Below are 19388 nucleotides of genomic sequence, written 5' to 3'. Positions count from 1 at the left end.
ATTAACACAGTCTAAAAGATCAATGTAGAAGGATAAACCAAGGTATGCATTAATGCTTTTTGATTCGGTCAAAATAAAGTTGGTGAGCCTTAGATTTAGCTGAACCATGTTGCCATAAAAACTGCATTCTGCTAACCATAATTATAGTGCACCAGCTAATTCTTTCTGACAATATTTTTTTAGCTCTCTAATCCCATTTCTACAACACAATGTTTCATGAGGCTTTTTTAAATCTTAGTTGAGGCAAAGACTTGAGTCTGTGTGAATGTTCCTCCTGGCTCTGTTTCATCTCCGGGAGGACGGGCTTACTTTGCTTCAGGGTACCTCAGATCCCTGCTAAGATTATGCCTGGGTAAGTCCGTGGCATTTGTATTTGGGCCCACTGTAATCTGAAACATTTCCTTAACAAATGGAACATTTTTACTGTTTAATTAGTAAAGTAATGGTTGGATGGACTTCAGTCTTTCTTACTAACAAACAAATTTGTACTTTGTTCGAAGGTGGCATGTTGGTCATGAGGAATGTAGCTCTAGATGGGGCAGTTTCAGTGCCAGATGACTCTTACTGTCAGTTAGAAACTACATTGCTCCCACTGCTGTAGGAAACTTTTCTAAGCAACATAAAATTGAATACAGGGCTGCAGAGTGCCAGGTGTGAATCGATGCTTCTCCTTCCTCATGGTGTCCAGGCTTTCCTCTCTATCTTGTGAATTTGGGGGCTTAATTCATGTGCCTGAGCATGTGCATCTGCCTTGTATGTCTGCTCCTGCTGCTGCAGTGGGTACCAGTTTCCCTTCAGTCTTGTGTCCCATCTCCCAGTCCCACAGGGGTGCTCCTGACACCGTAGAGCATCTCAGATGGTGCTGTCTGTCTGTGTGCAGGCCCTTCAGCTCAGCTCTCGCAAGACTGAACAGTGAAGCTTCCTGGCAGGTTTCTTCCCTGGCAATGTCATTTCTCTTGGATTTTAGCCGTCTTCCGTTCTTTCTGACATCGTGGAGCCAGGCAGGAATTCTTTTGTCATCTTTTTGTCTAGACAGAGCTGGGGGCAGTGTCTGAAGCCTAGTGCGGGAGATGTATCTTTGCTTCTCCAACTCAAAAACAGAGTGAGAAGATTATTTGCCAATGAATTTTACACTGTTTTGGCAGCCTGTGTCCCAGCAGACTTTAGTCTAACTGGCTAAGCGGATTCAAAATACTCTGAAAATTCGTGGTTTTTTCTTAACACATGATATGCAATTACATATATATGTAAGCCAGTAAACCTATATAGAGTGTAGACTTCAGACAAGCAAGCAATTTATTAGCAAGAATTCAGCTGGTGTAGTGGTGCGAGTGGACTGATGGGCAGGCAGAACAGTGGAGGAGATGACGCCGAGTAGCCTGAGAGTAGGGTCTCTCTGTCCCTGGAAGTCCTTACTGGGAATTTGAGGGGTATTTCACCTCCCACCCTAATCTGGCCCTTTCTAAAACTCCAAGCCACAAGCAAACATTGAGATTCAAAGCTGCAAAGCAAAGTCATTAGTTAATGGGTAAGAGAAAGAGAATCAGAACTTTCGGTCAGAGTATGTTCAGAACTGCTGGCTGCTGGATATAACAAGATGTAGTCCATATATACTAGCTTGTAATCAAATGCAGAAATAAGCACAGCTTAAAAACATGTGGGGTATTTAACATTGTTCTAGGAATGTAGTGGTCTGCAGTCTGCTGGCTGGGCAGAGGGACAGGGAAAGGAAAGTAGGTTTTGAACTACATCTTTCCCTGTTCTCACTTTCTTCCTGATTTATCTCCAAGCCCTAATATCTGTTTACACAGGAATTCTCATGTGGCCTCTCAGTACACTGTAATATCTCTTTTGCACCATACACCAATATGAAAATGGACAGAAATCTCATCTGCTCCATATAAATACTATACACATTTGCATAAATGTGCATGTTAGATGCTGTTTCCTTAAGAGACAGAAGCTGACATTAGTCAATGTGAGCCCACCATCAACTTCATCATTTTTCTTCTCTTCACGCTAAGTCCTCCAAGACAGTCACTCTTTCTCACAATGTATTTTTGCTTCTAGCCTATAACTGAGATACTGAGGATGATGTCTAATAGCAATACCATTAAGGACAGTTAGTGGTAACAGTGATGTTACCCAACACTTGGATTTCCTTCTGCTTCTTTTCACTTATACCTGAAAATAAGAGTTCTTACAAACTTCACTGTGAGTAAAAGAAAGGTGCTATATTCCCTATGCTGTGCTTGTGCTTGCATTTCTTGTGTAAATAGAGGTGTGGATTTGCACAGCATTGGTTCTTCATGCAGATTAAATTGTGTAGGCTGCTCTCAGATATTTTCCAAGTTTTATAGGCTTTTTCAGTGCCCCTATTGCTATTTTCTAGAGCCCTCTGGTGGGGGAAGATTAGAAAAAATATGAAGTGTCAGCTTACTGGTAGGGAAAACACTATAAATTGGAGATGGACGGGGTTTGCCATCATGCTAACATCACATACGCTGTGTACAAGAGAGCCTTTGTTATTTTTGAATCACAAAGAACACACATGGTATTAACAGGATATATACTAGAATGAGGTCAGTCACTAATTTCAATGAGTTAATTTATAGAGAAAGGATACAAGAGCGGGCAGAGATCCTGTTCCTCACCATTTGAGAAGACTAAAGATCTCAGGATGTGCATTTGCTCTTTCTCAGAATCAGAAAAAGGGAAGCCCAGAATATTATATCAAAGGAAGAAATAACTTTTCTGTTTCTTCCAAAGGATTAAGTCACTAGCCCATAGAAAGCAGAGAACTGGTTCAACAATGGTTTTTTGGATTGCATGAGCAAGTCATATGAATCTTCTGTTGGCACTGGGGAGAGAGATTGCTTCTTTGATCAAGGTGGAAATATCTTATTTAAAGTAAAAAAGTTGTTTTCTTCTGAAACTTCTCATTAAGGCTCTTTTGGAAGCCCCAGTATATTCTGTCTTCCTTTTTCCTGCCAAGTCTTCAGGCTGTTGAGGGTGGCGAGGGGAACTGGCAAGCGCTGAAGGCAGAAGCAGGCACCCTGCTATGTGAGGCCTCACTTTTATGTTAAAGTCCATACAGGCAAAGTCTTTTGTTAAAGGCCCACGAGAATCAGTTTGGCACCACATAACCACTGGAGTCCTCCTGTAGTCTGGAGAATCGGGTCATTTAGAAGCAAAAGGAGGACAAGACACAAAACTAAATTCTAATTGTGGTAAGAAATACTTCTACTGCTTCAACTCACCTTTGCCTTTGGTATGGAGATCCATCACAAAGTTTAGCTTATTCTGAATGTGCATTTTATTTTCTGAGGTTTTCTGCTCAAATAATGATTGCATAGGACAATTTTTCCAATGAGATTGCTCTCATGCTGGATTCCTTGATAATTGCCTTGTTTTCTAGTGGAGTTCTTGAAGAAAAAATTTGTGAAATACTCACCATTGCTGTAAGACTGGATGTTTTCACCAGATTCCCTGAGGGTGGATAATGTAACTTAATATTTAAAGTTGGTGATCATCTTGCATTGCTCCTTAGCTTCTATAAACAGCTTCCACTCCATATGTACAGAGACCCAGCTCCAGAATCTGCCCATGCATGCTGAGATTTGCCAGTATCTTCTGTCATGTCTAGCCACCTAGGGTTCAAAGTACACAGGATACCTTTACATTTCAAACTTCCCCATGTATTTTAGGCACAACTGGTAAGCCAAAGAGGGCTTTAACCGTTCACATAGCAATGCACATTTCAGGCCAACTATGCAAGAGAAAGCAGCTAAGGATGGCTCTACTCCACAACTGGAGAGGTTCTGACTTGATACACCAAGCTCCCATGTGCTTTTGGAAGCAACTCTGCATATGTCTGTCCATGATGCAGGATTTAATTGAGGAATTGAAGTACATCCATTCCAGTAGGCAGACTTGGGTGGTAAAGTACCAGGGAGCACAGGATCTCAAAGCGAAATGGTTAGCAGTCTTATTTTGTTTGCAGGATGGGACAGCTCCCTTGTGGATTGCATCACAGATGGGTCACAGCGAAGTGGTACGAGTAATGCTGCTGCGGGGCGCTGAGCGAGATGCTGCGCGGGATGTGAGTAGCACTTCTTCCTGTGCTCTGTCTGCAGCTTAACGCCTCCTGGCTTTTTCTGAGGCTGCAGGTCTGCCTGAATGGAGGCCTGGTGTCCCCAGAGTCCGTCCTGCTTGCCAGGTTGTAAAGTCCCACCATGGGCTCCCTTTTTCCTGTTATGTCTGGGACAGCTTCCTGGAGGGACCTTCTGGAATAAGGGAATGGAAATGTCCATATAAATGAGAGACAAAGGTGAATAATATGGTGTCACTGGTTCATTTTACCCTGAAGTTTTCACCTGCCAGAGGAACAATCCTCCAGATGCCCTAAAACCAGCAGCACATGCTGTGGAGGTGCCTCCTCACAGAGGTGTGGGGGAGAACTGGCGTTTCTCTTCACCCAAGGGGAATGCAGGTAAAGCATTGGTAACAACTGAACTGAGCTTCCTTGGTCTTTTGAAGGACGGTACGACTGCTTTACTGAAGGCTGCCATTAAAGGGTACAACAATGTGATAGAAGAGTTGCTGAAATTCTCTCCTACACTTGGCCTGCTGAAGGTTAGTAGTGAAACACACAGATTTTTAGGCAGAAACTCAAGAAGGCAAAGGGTCTGATGAAAAACCTGATGTTTATGATTATGCCATTGAAAGACAATAAGGAGCTTAGGCCTAAAAAAGTCAAGAGAAAAATGAAATTATCTTATTTAGCCTTTAATGCCACACACAAATGAATCTTTTCAAATGAAATTGTGAATTTGATTTTTGGAATGAGGAAGCACATTGTGTCGTAGAAGGAATTCTCCACCTTTTTGTCATCTGATTTTATTTCTACTGTAAATGGATTGCTTTCAACAGTGCAGTTTTTAGCATTATACCCTGTCCTCTATTGCATTTAGTCAGAAAAATAGTATCCTAAAAGATCTGTTGTGAGCAGATTCTCTACTTGATTTTGGTTTCCTCTGAATTCAAAAAGTGACTTGAAAAATAACAGATATTTGGAAGCTGCTTTTTAATAGCTGATCTAATTTTATGTGCCTATAAATCACATACTTTGACAGCCTCTGTGCATGCAACTAATTGGCAATTTTGATGTACTTGAAAATCCAGGTGGCATTAATTTAGTTGTTAATTACAAATATGAAAGAGCTTCCACACTTATTTGAACTGTCCATTTGCAGCCACAAACAAAAGGCCAGTCGTGAAAAAATCACCATTTAGCTGTCTGACCTTGAGACCATTAATCATCAGAGAAAGAAGATAAAATGCCCAGATGGTTTCCATTACTGCTTGTGCTTCTGTTTCACTTATTAATGGCTGGTTTTGCCAGGCAGAAGCAAGTGCTGTGTTCATTTCACCTCTGATCTACTGACAAGGGTAACTTTTACAAGGAAATATTGCTCTAGTAAAGTGAATTTGACTTTCATTTTTATTAAAGCATTTAAAATCACCTCCTTCATAGCCCACTAGCCTGCCAGCACCCTGTCTAAATCAGACCCTATACCTTTGATGACCTAATCTCTTCCGTGTTACTTCTTTCTTGTTCATAGGTTTGTTTTTTGCAAACATTTCTGTTTCACTGCCTTTTGATTTCTTCCCATACATGGTACCAACATCTCCACTGGTATTTTCTAGAATGGGACCTCAGCTCTCCACGCGGCCGTCCTGAGTGGCAACGCAAGGACAGTGGCACTGCTCCTCGAAGCAGGAGCAGACCCGTGCCTAAGGAACAAGGTACGTCCTGGCATGCCATCCTGGGCAAGGAGCAGGTGGGGAGCACTGAGCGGTGGAGCTGTGTGTGCCACGGAGGCAGTGGCAGCCCACGCTTCTGTGTTGGTCTGTGGTTGCCTCTTGATCCCCTCCTGAAGCACCGCCGTTTGGTTCATTCATTTCTGTATGCAAGCATCTATAAGGGTGCTAGGCAGTGCCACTGGTCATGCCAGTTCTTGTGAAGTTACATCAATCTGAGAACAAGCAAACCATGCACTCATTCACTGGAGCACCACAGATTAAATTGTTAACTCTACTAGTCATGGGCTAGCTAGATTGCATTTTAGGGAAGCAGTACTGTTTTGGTAAGTCGTAAGTTATATTCATATCTCCATACAGACGTGTAAGGAGAATATTTCCATGGCAAGAGAAATGTGTGTCTGGGTGCCTTTGATAAGAAAACTTGGCTAGGATTCAGTACATTGCTAATACCAAAAAATATCCCAAATTACATGCATCTTTCCTGTATCTTACTGTAAATCTGTTAGTTTATTGAAATACTTTCATATCCTTCTTATAACAGCAACTTTTCTGCAGAAAACTTGTCTTAGTTTTATTCTGTAAAGTGTTTTAACATTACATGTTTGATAATTTCCATGAAAATATCTTCCTCTGAGTTGTGTCTATGAACTATTGGCCGCTAGTATTTGATATCTAGCTGGATTTGTTAAGCTGTGAATGTGTGGTCTGGTATTTCTGGTTTATGACTGGGTGAATGAAAGTCTGTAATACAAGTAATCCAGCAGATATACCTTCTAAACGTTTTGGTCATTCAATATAACATCTGTGCCTGTTATTTCTGTGTCATTCCACTTGATGGCAGCAGAGTTAATGCCGCTCATACAGTAGTTCGTGTTAATAGGCATTTTGTTTCGATACTATCACCCAAACAGTGCGCAAGATTTTTATGCTACTGATGGTGATTTGCAGCAGGAGGATGTGCAGTAGAAGAAAGTCTGTGGCTGTAACCTCTCCTACTGATTTTTCTTTTTTTAAATAACATGCAATTTCGCACAATAGGGTGCCTTTGCAGGACAGAATTACTGATTTTCAGAGGTACCTTCATTATAAATACTTTATGTTACCAAAATTGTATTCAATAAATACAGAAGGCCAAACTCTGATGTTCTATTACCAATCCTACAGAATAGCACTGACTATTTCATAGCAATTAAAGTCTTTCCTTGGATTTTTATGGACTTTGGTACTTAAAGACCTGCCTCATCTCCCCCAAAAAATCAGCAGCTATGCTCTCTATTGCTTCTGTGGCAAGGGATACCATTTAGCCTGGGCAGTCAGCACAAGATAAGCTGACCACTCAAATCCCACACTGGGATTATTTTGAAGACTTGAGTGAGACTTGCACACTGAAAGGTGATTTCTTAAGATATCTCCAACAGTGGTGGAGACAACACTGGAATAAACACGTCATTACAATGCCCAGTACCATCTTCTGTAGAGCTTAATGCTTTTAAACCACATTTTGGAAATACTTGTTCATTTCTGCTAACCTCAAGTTTTTTTTGTTCCAGGCAAATGAACTACCAGCAGAACTAACAAAAAATGAACGCATCCTCCGACTCCTCCGCACAAAGGAAAAGCAAAGGAAAAGCTAATGCAGCCCTGTAGCAAATGCGGTTTGACAGAGATGTGCCCTGACCACAGTACCATGACAGTAAACCTAGGTTGCCCAAGAAGGGCTTGTTGGAACAGTTTACAGAACTGATTAGCCTCTCCAGTACACGCTCCCTGAATGCACGAGGCCCTTGCCATGGGCTCGCCATGGGCTAGGGCCTCAGCCTGGCATTGCTGAACGAGAGCAGGGCTTGGCCTGAGAGCTGCGTTGGCACTGCAACCCTGCCTGTACTCCGGGATCCCACTGGTCCCAGCACTGCCGTTTGCTCCTCCATGCCTGCAGCATACGTATCCCCGCACGCGCAAGCGCTCCCACCGTTTCAGACACGCGTCCCCATACTGGCATAGCCACACACCTGTAACGGGTGCCTCAGGGCGCACGTGTGGGTCGGGAGCACTCGGCCCTTATGCCAAAAGGATGCCCAGACCTCGCAGCTGTTTGGATGCAGCTGGTCCCGGAGTAGCCCCATGGTGCCGCTGCCCTCCCTTCGTTGGCAGCGCTAGCTCAGACCTTTGCTCTCTACCTCCAAGTGCTGCATGGGGCTAGAGGTGAGATCCCACCTGTGACATCCCAACAGGAAAAGTCCTCCTGCCAGCCTAGGGCTTTGGTAACATTTTGGCTACCACGTGAAGCTCTATAAAAATGATCCAAAGCGTTACAAATTATGCCAAAAGCTACCGACCAAACAATAAGCAAGGAGATGTCCTCCTCAGTTGTAGCATCTTGATCTGTCAATGTCTGGCAACAGAAACACAGAGCAGCCATTGATAGCATTTTGCAATGCATACACAGTGCTATGGGGATCCATCCCCAACCCTACAGTCTATGTACATGCATTTTTTGGGGGGCAAGGGGGAGGATCAGTCACTGAGCAAACCAATCAGGGCATATCATTCACTGGCGCAAGTACATCAGAAATTTAGCTGTTGGGCACAACAGCACAGATGCTGTAAAAGTGATATATGTATGTTCTGTACACGCATATATGTGACACTATGGTTTAGTACCCACAGCTACTATGCAATGCACTTGTTCCCCAGGTCTGTGACGGGAGTTGAGGGAGAAGCACGCAGTGTACGGGTGCTTGAGCAGCTGGTGAGAGGGTTACACAGAGCCACACTGGAATAGGCCCACTAATTAATGCAGGCGTGGAAAATGAACTCTCAACAGCAATTTTGGCCTTTGTTGTGGTTGAGATGCTTAGATACACTACTAGTGCCTGTGTGGGGAAGGCAGTGCAAATTGTAGATGGTTTGTGAAGAGCTATGTTTTAACCATGTTGCTGTAAGACACCCCATTAAAACCCAGTCATTTCTGCAGTATAATCAGTATATAATACATCCTGTTAGCCACAAAAACATTAGAGATTATTTTACAGTGAATTGAGGTATAAAGTTAGTTCAGTACATATATCCGGGCACTTCACCTGCCTTCAAACCTTAGCAAATTACTGAAAAATTGCTTTAAAAGTTGAAGACAGAGAAGATTGTAAGGAAAAAAGTATTCCCTGCTTAAAAAATACCTGCCTAGGATTCAGCTGCACTGTTGCAGTTTTGCTTCAGTGAGTTAAAAAAAAAAATCTTTTAGTGAACTAGCACAAATGAATCTAGTTTACTTAGTGCAAATTAGCCATACATATTACCAAATCATGAAGTTATTGTTTTTGTGAGTAAGTTAGGTAAGAAGTCAGGGTTCTGGTGAAGAGAACAGAAGTGGGCGTACATTTGCTTGCAAGCCGGAATTGCTATTCAATTTCTATTCAGCATTAGAAAGGAAAGCTTTAGGTTTCCAACAATTTAAGAAGACACCAGAAAAATCTGTTTGTTTAGGTAATTCATGCTGCTGTATTTTTAAATTAAAATAATGTTGTGCCTAACAGAAACTTACAGATGAACTGGTGCAGAACCAAAGAATTATGCAAGATGCTTAGAGGATGATTGTATCCACGGTTAAGTTCTGCAAAAGACTGAAAAAATACTGAGCATGCAGAAATCTCAAGAGCCTTATTGAGAACTTAAGTTGTACAGCATTACATGGGACTGGACTCTAACTTCTTTAACAAGCAACGCTGGAGAGGATAGTTTTATTTGGACCCCCCCAGTGGGTTGAAGATGAACATAGTGTTTTGGAGAATGCTAGAGGGACTCTAGGCAGCCTGGCCTCAGTATTGATTTTTCTCCCCAAAGTTTCTTCAGAGCAACAGCTGGGAACAACCACACTCACACAGATGAAAAGCCCTTTCACAGTTGTAAAGGGGGAGGATAATCATTAGAAGGTCTTCAGTAGTCATGCTGGGTGAGCGATAAATACTCTTAATATCAGACATGCTGTAATGATCAAGCAGTAGCAGTCTTCCTAAAAAATGTGGAAGCATCCACTGTTGGTGAGGGTCTCCTATTTTTTCCTGATTGCAGAGCACAGGAGAGAGGACAGGGCAAGCCAACAGTGGTCCTGTGACAGCTGAAGTATGTGAGCTGAGACAACAACATGCAGGTGTCCAGCATCTGCAGGTGGCCTCTCCTTTCTGTCAGACATATTTTCTTGTGAGAGTCGCCTCACCCCAAAGGGGGCAGCTACTCAGCAAAGAGCTGCTTCTTGAACTACACCTGTCCATGGGAAGATGCATGTCTGCTCCCCACCATTTAGAGTGGGACTTTCCAAGTTTTGTGTCCAGCTGCCTCCATGAGTGGCCACCACAGCCGGGGCTCTCATGCAACAAGCAAAGAACCCCTGGGATGCTGCATCCTGTACAGACCGTCTGCTGACCTCCGTCTGAGAGGATGCAAGTTACCAGGTCCTCCTTTTTTGAGTGATATAGGGCTGTAACGGGCTTTTCTTATTTCTAAACAAAATTTGAAATGTGGGGCTAGCATGGCTTGAAGGGAGAGGCTTGTAGCTCCCTCCTCGCTCTCGTTAGTGCTGGCTGATAGGGCACACAGGTTGGGGGGGGGGGGGGGGGGGGGCTCTGTGGTGGAGAACTGGCAGCAAAGCCTCTCTCTGCCCTGTTCAGGCTGAAGCTGAATCTAGCTTCAGCAAAGACACTATTCAGCCAACATGGGATTTTTAGGCGTGGAAACCTTCCCATCAGGAGCATCTGTTTCATCTCAGAGCCTTTGGAGAGAGGGCTTCCCTGCAGCCAAAAGGTGCTTATTCTGCCTGTGGATGGGCTCAAAAGTTACAATACCGTTTCTCACCATGCAATTAACCTTTTCACAAAGAAACCTTAACAATTCATAGTATTTATGTAGCTGCTGTTATCTTTAAAGTGCTCGGTAAATACTGCTGTGGTTTGTTCTAAAACGGAAACCTACTTTCCCTTTGTGGCTGAAGTGATTCACTAATATTGACAATAGTTCTTTGCATAGTTGTCATGCCTTTTGTGCAAGGCTTTCAAAGTCCTCTACAGACACCATTACCTTTGTAAGTTCCAAAATGCATTGCTGGAGGAGGCAGGAAAATAGATTATTTCATTCACACACCAGGGAAATGCAGCAGCTGTTCATCAGTTCATATCAATAGACAAGAGTAAATTTAGACTAGAAATTAAGGGGCACCAAATCCATTTCATAGATGGCAGGATGAAGGTAGATACCATATAATGATGTGAAATAGAACTGGGACAGGATAACAAGCCAAATAATTTTTTGGGTTGGGTTTTGGGGTTTCTTTTTCCCCAAAAGTGCCATATATATATATCCATCTTACACCCCCCAAAAATCAGCTCTGCTAGCACGCTGCTTTTGGCTGCCTCTCTGCACATTCAGATCCAGGGGCTCAGCCTGCTGTCCTCTCCACCTGGGATTTATGCAGGTGCTGTAGCCTGGTGACTTCCCATCAGCTACAAGTGAGTATGAAGGATGTGCAACCAAGAATAGGCTCCACAAATGAGTGAAGGAGACGTATAGGCATCTTTCTTTTATTTCACTAGTATCAAGTTGTTGTAGGATGGGGATGAGCACAAGGAAAGGCCCATGGGGTACAGAGAGAAGTGGCATCCCATCAGTGACATGGTAGCCTCAGAGGTCCCAAATACATGGAGCTCTTCATTTAAGATGATCAGTGCAGTGCAGTGTGCAGGGACATGTATTTAGTAATGATACAAAAGGCAGTGTTGTACCTCCTGACTTGCACATGCTGTTCTTCCCTTGGAGTGAAACTGTATCACTATTGATCTACCCACCTCTGTTTAGTTTAGAAGAACTGAGAGGATTAGAGCTCCCGATCAAAGAGCTGCAGGTCTTATTTAGTGCACTTTAACAACAATGATTATTTGCCTTGGAGTCAGAGCCTCATTGCAAGAATAATTCACACTTCTTTATTCAGCCAGTCATGGTGAAATTCGTAAGTAAACCAAATCTCATGTTGTCTCAGAAATTTCAGAATTCTTTTCTGTACAGAGAAAATGAGGTAGCACAAACCCTGTCCCATTTGTACTTCACTTAATATGAACACTGAATGGATGTAAAATACTGCCTTTGTCTGGAACCTTTGAGTGAGTGGTGTTAAATCGTTAATGTTTGCTACAAGTCCAACCAAAGATTATACACATGGCTCTTTTTTCCAGCAATGGAGTATTGTACTGCACACATGGGACTGAATGGAGTTGTGCCTTCTCACAGTGGATCTGCATTTGGTCCTTGGAAATGTCACAATAGTTTCATACTTTTCTGAATTCCACAGTTTCTTTTGACCTGCCCTTTTATGCATTTGATAAAAGCTATATAAATTTATGTAACTCTGTGTAAGACTAATATTCTGCAACAGGAATGTTGCTTTGCTAAAAAACATTTTCCATACCATGGTTTCAATAAAAATGTATGTAGTCCTCAGATTATCTTGTCTGCATACTTCAATATTTCTTTCCTTCCCTCCATATTCTACTCTTTCTCTTTGTAGAATACCAGAATTAATTTCCTATTTAAGTGAAGACCACTTCATTCTATTCCACTTGATTGATTAGGCTTTTATTATTTTCCAGGTCTTTACAGATGAGATAGCATTCACAAAACAAATAAAGCCAATGCCCTGGCTTGAGAAACAGGAAAACTTAATTTAGCATGACATAACAAGGTTTGTTTCAAAGACCCAGACATCACTGACAGACTCCCCTTGACACTAAATCCATTAGGTCGGATCTGAAAGGAAGACTATAAAAAGCAACTTAGGAAGCAAAGGAATAAGACTACACTTTTATTCAGTTAGTCAAACATGTCTTGGTGGTTCTGTTATTATTCCCAAATGTAAAACTGGCCCTTACACTGATCTGACCTACTTGAGTTTAAAAAAAATCTACGCCCTGCTAATATGCTTATTATGGTATGCAGTGGGTTATGAATGGTATAAAAGGGGAAAAGAGTCTACACTGAAAACCATCTTTTTTACTTTGTGTTTGACATCCCATGCATTTTGCCTCATTCCTACAGTTTTCTATTGTGGTGAGCTACATTTTAAATCTTCATCAAAAATTTCTACAGCCACAACTCAGTAAAGCATCTCCATCTATTCAGAGAATGTAAAGAGAAAGTGCTGTGACTTGTTCATGGCCCAAATCACTACAAAGGATGATTTCTGGTAGTGGAAAACTCCTTAATTTTGCACATGAAAGCATAACAAAACAGTGTCAAGAGGCTGAAACTAGATAAATTCAAACTTCACGCTCTGGATTTTCAAGATGGAGAAGAAGTATCTATTGAAAAAAATTGCTGAGATGATTCCTTCATCATTTGAGTTAAAAAAACCCAACAATTACTTTTCATTCTGAAAGATGTGTTTCACCTGAAACATTTTGTGTTTGATTCAGGAGTTACTGGATGAAATTATGTGATATGCAGGAGGTAACATTATGTGATTGTAATAGTCTCCATGATTTTAAAATATATGAATCAATACATTTTTTGCTTTATCTCCTCAATGATTTAAAAAAGATGCTAAGTCTCATGAGATCAGTAACAAGACCATAGGCCTAGCGACTGTGGCTGTAGCTGCACGGCAAAATGAAATCTGAGACACATACCTAAGTTTTCTCTAAATAGTCCATTTTGCTCTCACAATGTTGACAAGGCATTTTAACTGGACTAATGCTTTAATGTCCTGCTTTTAATGTCAAGTCAGTTCGTTCAGAGCTGGCACAAGGGCTGTGCCAGCAGAGCAATCTGGGATGTGCCAGTGGGGAACACAGCTAAGTCAGGAAGGAACAATGGACGCAACTTCTTGCTATGGTGTATTGGGTTTGTGTGGCAAGGTTCTGGTAGCGGGGAGCTACAGGGGTGGCTTCTGTGAGAAGTTGCTAGAAGCTTCCCCTATGTCCGACAGAGCCAATGCCAGCCAGCTCCAAGGCAGACCCGCTGCCAGCCAAGGCCGAGCTCATCAATGATGGGGGTAGTGCCTCTGGGATCACATATTTGAGAAGGGAAAAAAAAGTTGCTGCAGCACAGAAACTGTAGCCGGAGAGAGGAGTGAGAACATGTGAGAGAAACAACCCTGCAGACACCAAGGTCAGTGAAGAAGGAGGGGAAGGAGATGCTCCAGGCGCTGGAGCAGAGATTCCCCTGCAGCCTGTGGGGAAGACCCTGGTGAGGCAGGCTGTCCCCCTGCAGCCCAGGGAGGTCCACGGTGGAGCAGATATCCACCTGCAGCCCGGGGAGGACCCCACGCCGAGCAGGTGGATGCCCCAAGGAGGCTGTGACCCCATGGGAAGCCCATGCTGGAGCAGGCTCCTGGCAGGACCTGTGGACCTGTGGAGAGAGGAGCCCATGCTGGAGCAGGTTTTCTGGCAGGACTTGTGACCCACACGGGAGCAGTCTGTGCCTGAAGTACAGCACCCCATGGAAGGGACAAATGGAAAGGACCCACCCTGGAGCAGTTCGTGAAGAACCGCAGCCTGTGGGAAGGACTCACATTGGAGAAGTTCATGGAGGACTGTCTCCCATGGGAGGGACCCTATGCTGGAGCAGGGGAAGAGTGTGAGGAGTCCTGCCCCTGAGGAGGATGAAGCGGCAGAGACAACGTATGATGAACTGACCACAACCCCCCTTCCCCATCCCCCTGTGCCACTGGCAGGGGAGGGAGGTAGAGAAATCGGAAATGGAGTTGAGCCCAGGAAGAAGGAGGGGGTGAGGGAGAAAGTGTTTTAAGATGTGGTTTTATTTCTTGTTATCCTACTCTGATTTGATTGGCAATAAATTAATTTTCCCCAAGTCGAGTCTGTTTTGCCCTTGATAGTAATTGGTTGAGTGATCTCTCCCTGTCCTTATCTTGACCCACGAGCCTTTTGTTACATTTTCTCTCCCCTGTCCAGCTGAGGAGGGGAGTGAATGAGTAGCTGCATGGTGCTTAGTTACTGGCTGGGGTTAAACCATGACATATGGCAAATGTTTCACTGGCTTGGATGCATAGATGGAGCGTGACACTAACCTACAGAACAGACCTGAAACAGACTGTAATTTTATATGCACTGCACAGATGTGTTCATGAGTGGCGTGTATATATGTATATACATGTATGCATACATACTTTGTATCCAGCATATGGGTATAGGCTCCTATAATTCCCTTGGAAAAGTGATACCTGAACTGCATGGTCTGCTTGTCCAGACAACATCATATGAAGTGGCAGAAGAACTATTCCACTTTCTGAAGACTCCAAGAACAGTCTCTGCAGGCGCTCCCTTGGCCATGCAACTGCATCAGACCCTACTCCCTGGGACAAACTGTTATAAAACTAACAAAATGTGTTCAAGTCCAACCATAAACAGGGTGTTCCTCAGGTGAATTGTGGCTAATAAACCTGTTCCCTGTTCTTCCTGCCAAGTCAGATTCAAGTCCAACCATAAACAGGGTGTTCCTCAGGTGAATTGTGGCTAATAAACCTGTTCTTCCTGCCAAGTCAGATTTTGGTAGCGCCCTCATGGACTCCCCTGTGACAGTTCTGCCCATATTTGACAGTAAATCCCAAGTTACTCATGAGTGGCAGCATGGTGCTCACAGGGACTCAGTAAACCGATGTTAATGCAAACCAGGAGCCATACACAGCCATTAATAGGTCAAACCTTGGATTTGTTATCATATTAGTGCTTATGCACAGTACCTGGCGTGAGTACATGGTGCACCTATTTGCTCACAGCAACAAGTGCAGTGTGTCTCTAGACTGCTGCAATAATAAGCTGCATTTCTCCTGTGTTTTCTTTCAACAGCTCACTAGCTGACACCTGGTTTTGGAGCTCCTGGGCCACATGTTGCCATGGAATGGGCACCACCTTACAGAAAAGAAAATTGCACTGTAGAGGTTAGGACCTGCCCAGATCATCCAGCAAGTTTGTAGCAAAGCTGGAACAAACTTTGAATCATTTGAGCTCAAGTCCCAAGCTTTTGCTACTAGGCGATAAATACCTTCACCTAATTGTAATAAAAATGAACAAGTTTCAATGACTTCAGTGATAAATGGAGAAAGAGTGTGATCTTAAAGAGTGACTATAGGACTTTCTAAGGTTGGATAGGGACACACTAGCACAGGTTGGTAAAGCACCCATCAAAATACACTAGGGCAGACACAAAGATGAAAAGATAAAAATACTTGATTCAGCATCACCTGACATACTACATGTATATTTAAGTGAGTACTGGCAGCATCAACCAGATTGCTGTCAGCCCCCTCAGCCTGATTTGATCCCACATGGGAAGTCTGAAGCCAAGAGCATCTGACCAAAGTAATAGGTACATTGAGGCAGGTATAATTAAAAGACGAGCAGGCCTCCACAGGTGAGAGCTGATAAAAAGAATATGGTTTGCTTACAACACCAAATAGGAAACAACAGCTTTGTTTAGTACGAGTATTATTCTGGTTTAGCTGGAAAAACAGTCTTGGAACAAGCTATAGTGATTTGGACTGGCTCCACTAAAAAATGGAGGTGTGAGAAACTGGGTGAAACTTCTCACCCACCTGTTGCAGCTTGTCTTCACACAGATTGCAAGACGTCCAAGGAGAATATCCCGCTTTCCCATGTGCTTGGGCAGGGTGTTTCTTAACATAGCTCCCACTTCTAGCAAGTGCCTCTGGCTGCTATTGCAATAGAAATAATAAAGGCTTGTAATAAATTCTGGAGAATAAACAGTGGTGGACGTTTTAATTGATTTGCTGCAAAGCAATCACGTACTATGTTTCCATTTGTATGCACTTCAGACAGATTGCCATCTAGAAATTGCAAAGTCGTTACCACTAGGCGCTTGAGTTTCTCCTGGAAGCGGCAACACAGGTTTCATTTCTGCATTGAGTGAAGCAATGGATACAAAATAAGGCCTACACCTCTGAAAGCAATGCTCAGGGCTTTCTGTCAAAGACATAGAAGGGAACAAAGCAGGCAGCTATTTTACATGAGCTTCCTGGCAGGCACCTTTACACCATTCAGGATATCCAGTGAAAGAAAGAGCTGGTTTGATCCTAATAGACAATTAAAGGACTTCTTGGGTGTGATGGAGGCACCAAGTGACACCCTACATGATGAATTAATATTGGTCTCTTCTTCCAGGCAGCAAAGTTTAGTTCTGTATACAGTGCTGAGAATCAGAAAAAGTATTCCCCATTAGCCTTCCAAGCGGACAGTCCCTAACAGCCATGCATAATCCTGGCTTTAAAAGGGAACTCTACAAGGCCTAAGTTGATAAATGTTCTTCAGCAAGAGCAGCTGGGAGTGGGGATGGTCTCTTTTGGGGCATGTGTACCACAGACAAGGCACCTATGATTCTTAGATCAAAGCTGTTGGCAGCATTGATCTGGGTTAACCAGTCAGGGCTACTTTTTCCCTGCCCGGAAGGAAAGAGGTAACTTTAAGATGGCACAGTCCACGGTGCTAACTTTATCATCGATAACACTCATGCAACTAAACCTAAATGCCCGGGAGCTGCTAGAGATAGCTCAGCATCCTCACCTCCTGAATATGGCATGCAGCTGCGAGGAAGGCCGGAGGCTGCAGCAGGACTGAAGGAATACCTTGCTCTGGTCTGCTGGCTGCCAGTGTACAGGGGCAACATAAAAACAGGTACATGTTTGAGTTTCTGCATGTGCCATCACACAAGATTTCAGAAGTCTCTAGGACCGGAGGTAGGTTTAGTCCGATTAGTGTTTGTTAATCAATCTTCACACCTGTACCACTTCACTTTAGCTGTGAGTGCAAAAAGGCAGCACTGAGGGATTGCACAAGAACAAGTGTGAATTTAGACAGCCATCTAAATATAGATATCCATCAGAGATTTAGATAAATATTGAAATACTACATCTTCTCTCTGTTTATACTGTAGGTGGTAGACAAGTGTGGTGTTATGGACTTAATTCATGGTGGAAGTTGTCACTGCAAGATATTCCCTTTTGCTTGTTTTGCACCATTATAAATTGGTTGTCTCTCACCTGTGATTCTTAAATCATTTCTCGTCTATGTGATTCATCCGGAAGGAAATGCCATTTCTGTTTAGTCAGTTTTGCTATCCTTCACCTTTTTCACAAGCACTGAAACAAGGTTCTTGCATTTTTTTAACTTGTGGCTATGCAAACTATGCCCACTGCATCCTCTGCTTGTGTGGAGTGCCTAGAAAATGGTGGCAACTCGGTTCCCTGTTTTTAAGATCACACAGCATAGTGCTGAATAAATTTTTTATTTATGACATCAAAAGTAAAACACAATATGACTTTAGCTACTCTAGCTTTGTTTAGCACTTGCCAAATGCCAAGTCCTGCACCTGGGATGGAATAATCCCATGGAAAAGTACAAGCTGGGCAGTGACTAGATGGAAAGCTGTTTGGCAGAAAAGAACAGGGTGGTTGGGCTGGGCAAGACTCTGAACATGAGTCAGCGGGCTGTGTCAGCAATGGGGTAGCCAGTAGGTCAAGGATTGGGGTTATTCCTCTCTCTCTGGGACTCGTAAGGCCACATCTGGAGTACTGTGTCCAGGTTTGGGGTCCGCAGAATAAAAAAAAGACACTGACATACTGGAGCAAGTCCAGTTTACCACCACCACGACAGCTGGGGCTGCTGGAGCACATGAGCCGTGTTTGCTCAGCCCTAAGCACAAAGCTGGCTCTGGGGACATCGTGCTGCTATCCGCAGCTACCAAATGGGAGGATCTGGAGAAGGGGGAACCACACCCTTCTCAGGCAGGCATAATGACAGCACGAGAGGCAACAGACTTAAGCTGGAACATGGGAAAATCTCTTCAGATACAGGGGAAAAAAAACATTTTACTGCAAGTGTGGCCAAAGAGTGGAACAGTTTGTCCAAAGAGGCTGTGAGATCTCCATCTCTGAAGCTATTCAAAACGCAACTGGACAATTCCCCGAGCCACCTCATCAGACTGGATTCTGCTGTCAACAGAAAGTTGGACTACGTGACCCTCCAGAGGTCCCCGGCCAACATGATAGCCCGTGAAGCTATGACACCGAGACTGGTCTGCATTTTTGTCAGCAGATGGCAATATCAGCTAAAGTACATATTTTATTCCCGCAGCGCAACGTGCGCTACCTGGCCGGGAAGGCAATGAAGTGGCGGGGACATCAGGGAGAGGTGCTACGCGGGAACGCGGCGCCCTGCCCTCAGGGTGCCGCCTGCCAGCCGGCCCCCAGACCGATCCCAAACAAACAGATCCCGAACAGAGCTGCAGAGCGCAGTCAGCACGCCCAAAACTGCTGATTGCGACACCGGTCAGGCCACCTGATGTCAGCCCGTCGGGAGCGGCAGACACAGCCCTGCCAGCCAAATTCACCAGCAGCGAAAGCCCCGGGAAAGCGCTTTTCCACCCGGCAGCCTGCCCTGCCTTGCTTGGCAGTTACATTCATCGCAGCTGCACACGGGGTCGCGTGACCGACGCTTGGAAATCACGAGGTAGTAACTTTGAAGCGAAATTAAAGCGCTTTTGTCAAAGCC

The 19388-nt window shown here is 43.8% G+C and overlaps 1 protein-coding gene across 5 annotated transcripts in view; it reads left to right on the top strand.

The window, feature by feature from the left end:
• The window catches only part of ANKRD29 (ankyrin repeat domain 29), a 34073-nt gene extending 21769 nt beyond the window's left edge, over window positions 1-12304 (top strand). For all 5 annotated transcript variants that reach the window (XM_069779177.1, XM_069779174.1, XM_069779173.1 and 2 more), the window contains 4 exons: window positions 4004-4102; window positions 4540-4635; window positions 5710-5808; window positions 7377-12304. In XM_069779177.1, the coding sequence (XP_069635278.1) occupies window positions 4004-4102; window positions 4540-4635; window positions 5710-5808; window positions 7377-7460 (378 nt within the window). In that variant the 3' untranslated portion in view covers window positions 7461-12304. The remainder of the gene's footprint in view (window positions 1-4003; window positions 4103-4539; window positions 4636-5709; window positions 5809-7376) is intronic.
• Window positions 12305-19388: the final 7084 nt, after the last annotated feature.

This window comes from Haliaeetus albicilla, chromosome 3 (assembly GCF_947461875.1).
Source record: "Haliaeetus albicilla chromosome 3, bHalAlb1.1, whole genome shotgun sequence".
Classification (NCBI taxonomy): domain Eukaryota; kingdom Metazoa; phylum Chordata; class Aves; order Accipitriformes; family Accipitridae; genus Haliaeetus; species Haliaeetus albicilla.
The sequence above is the reverse complement of the archived record's forward strand: the minus strand, read 5'-3'. Positions and strand labels throughout refer to the sequence as shown.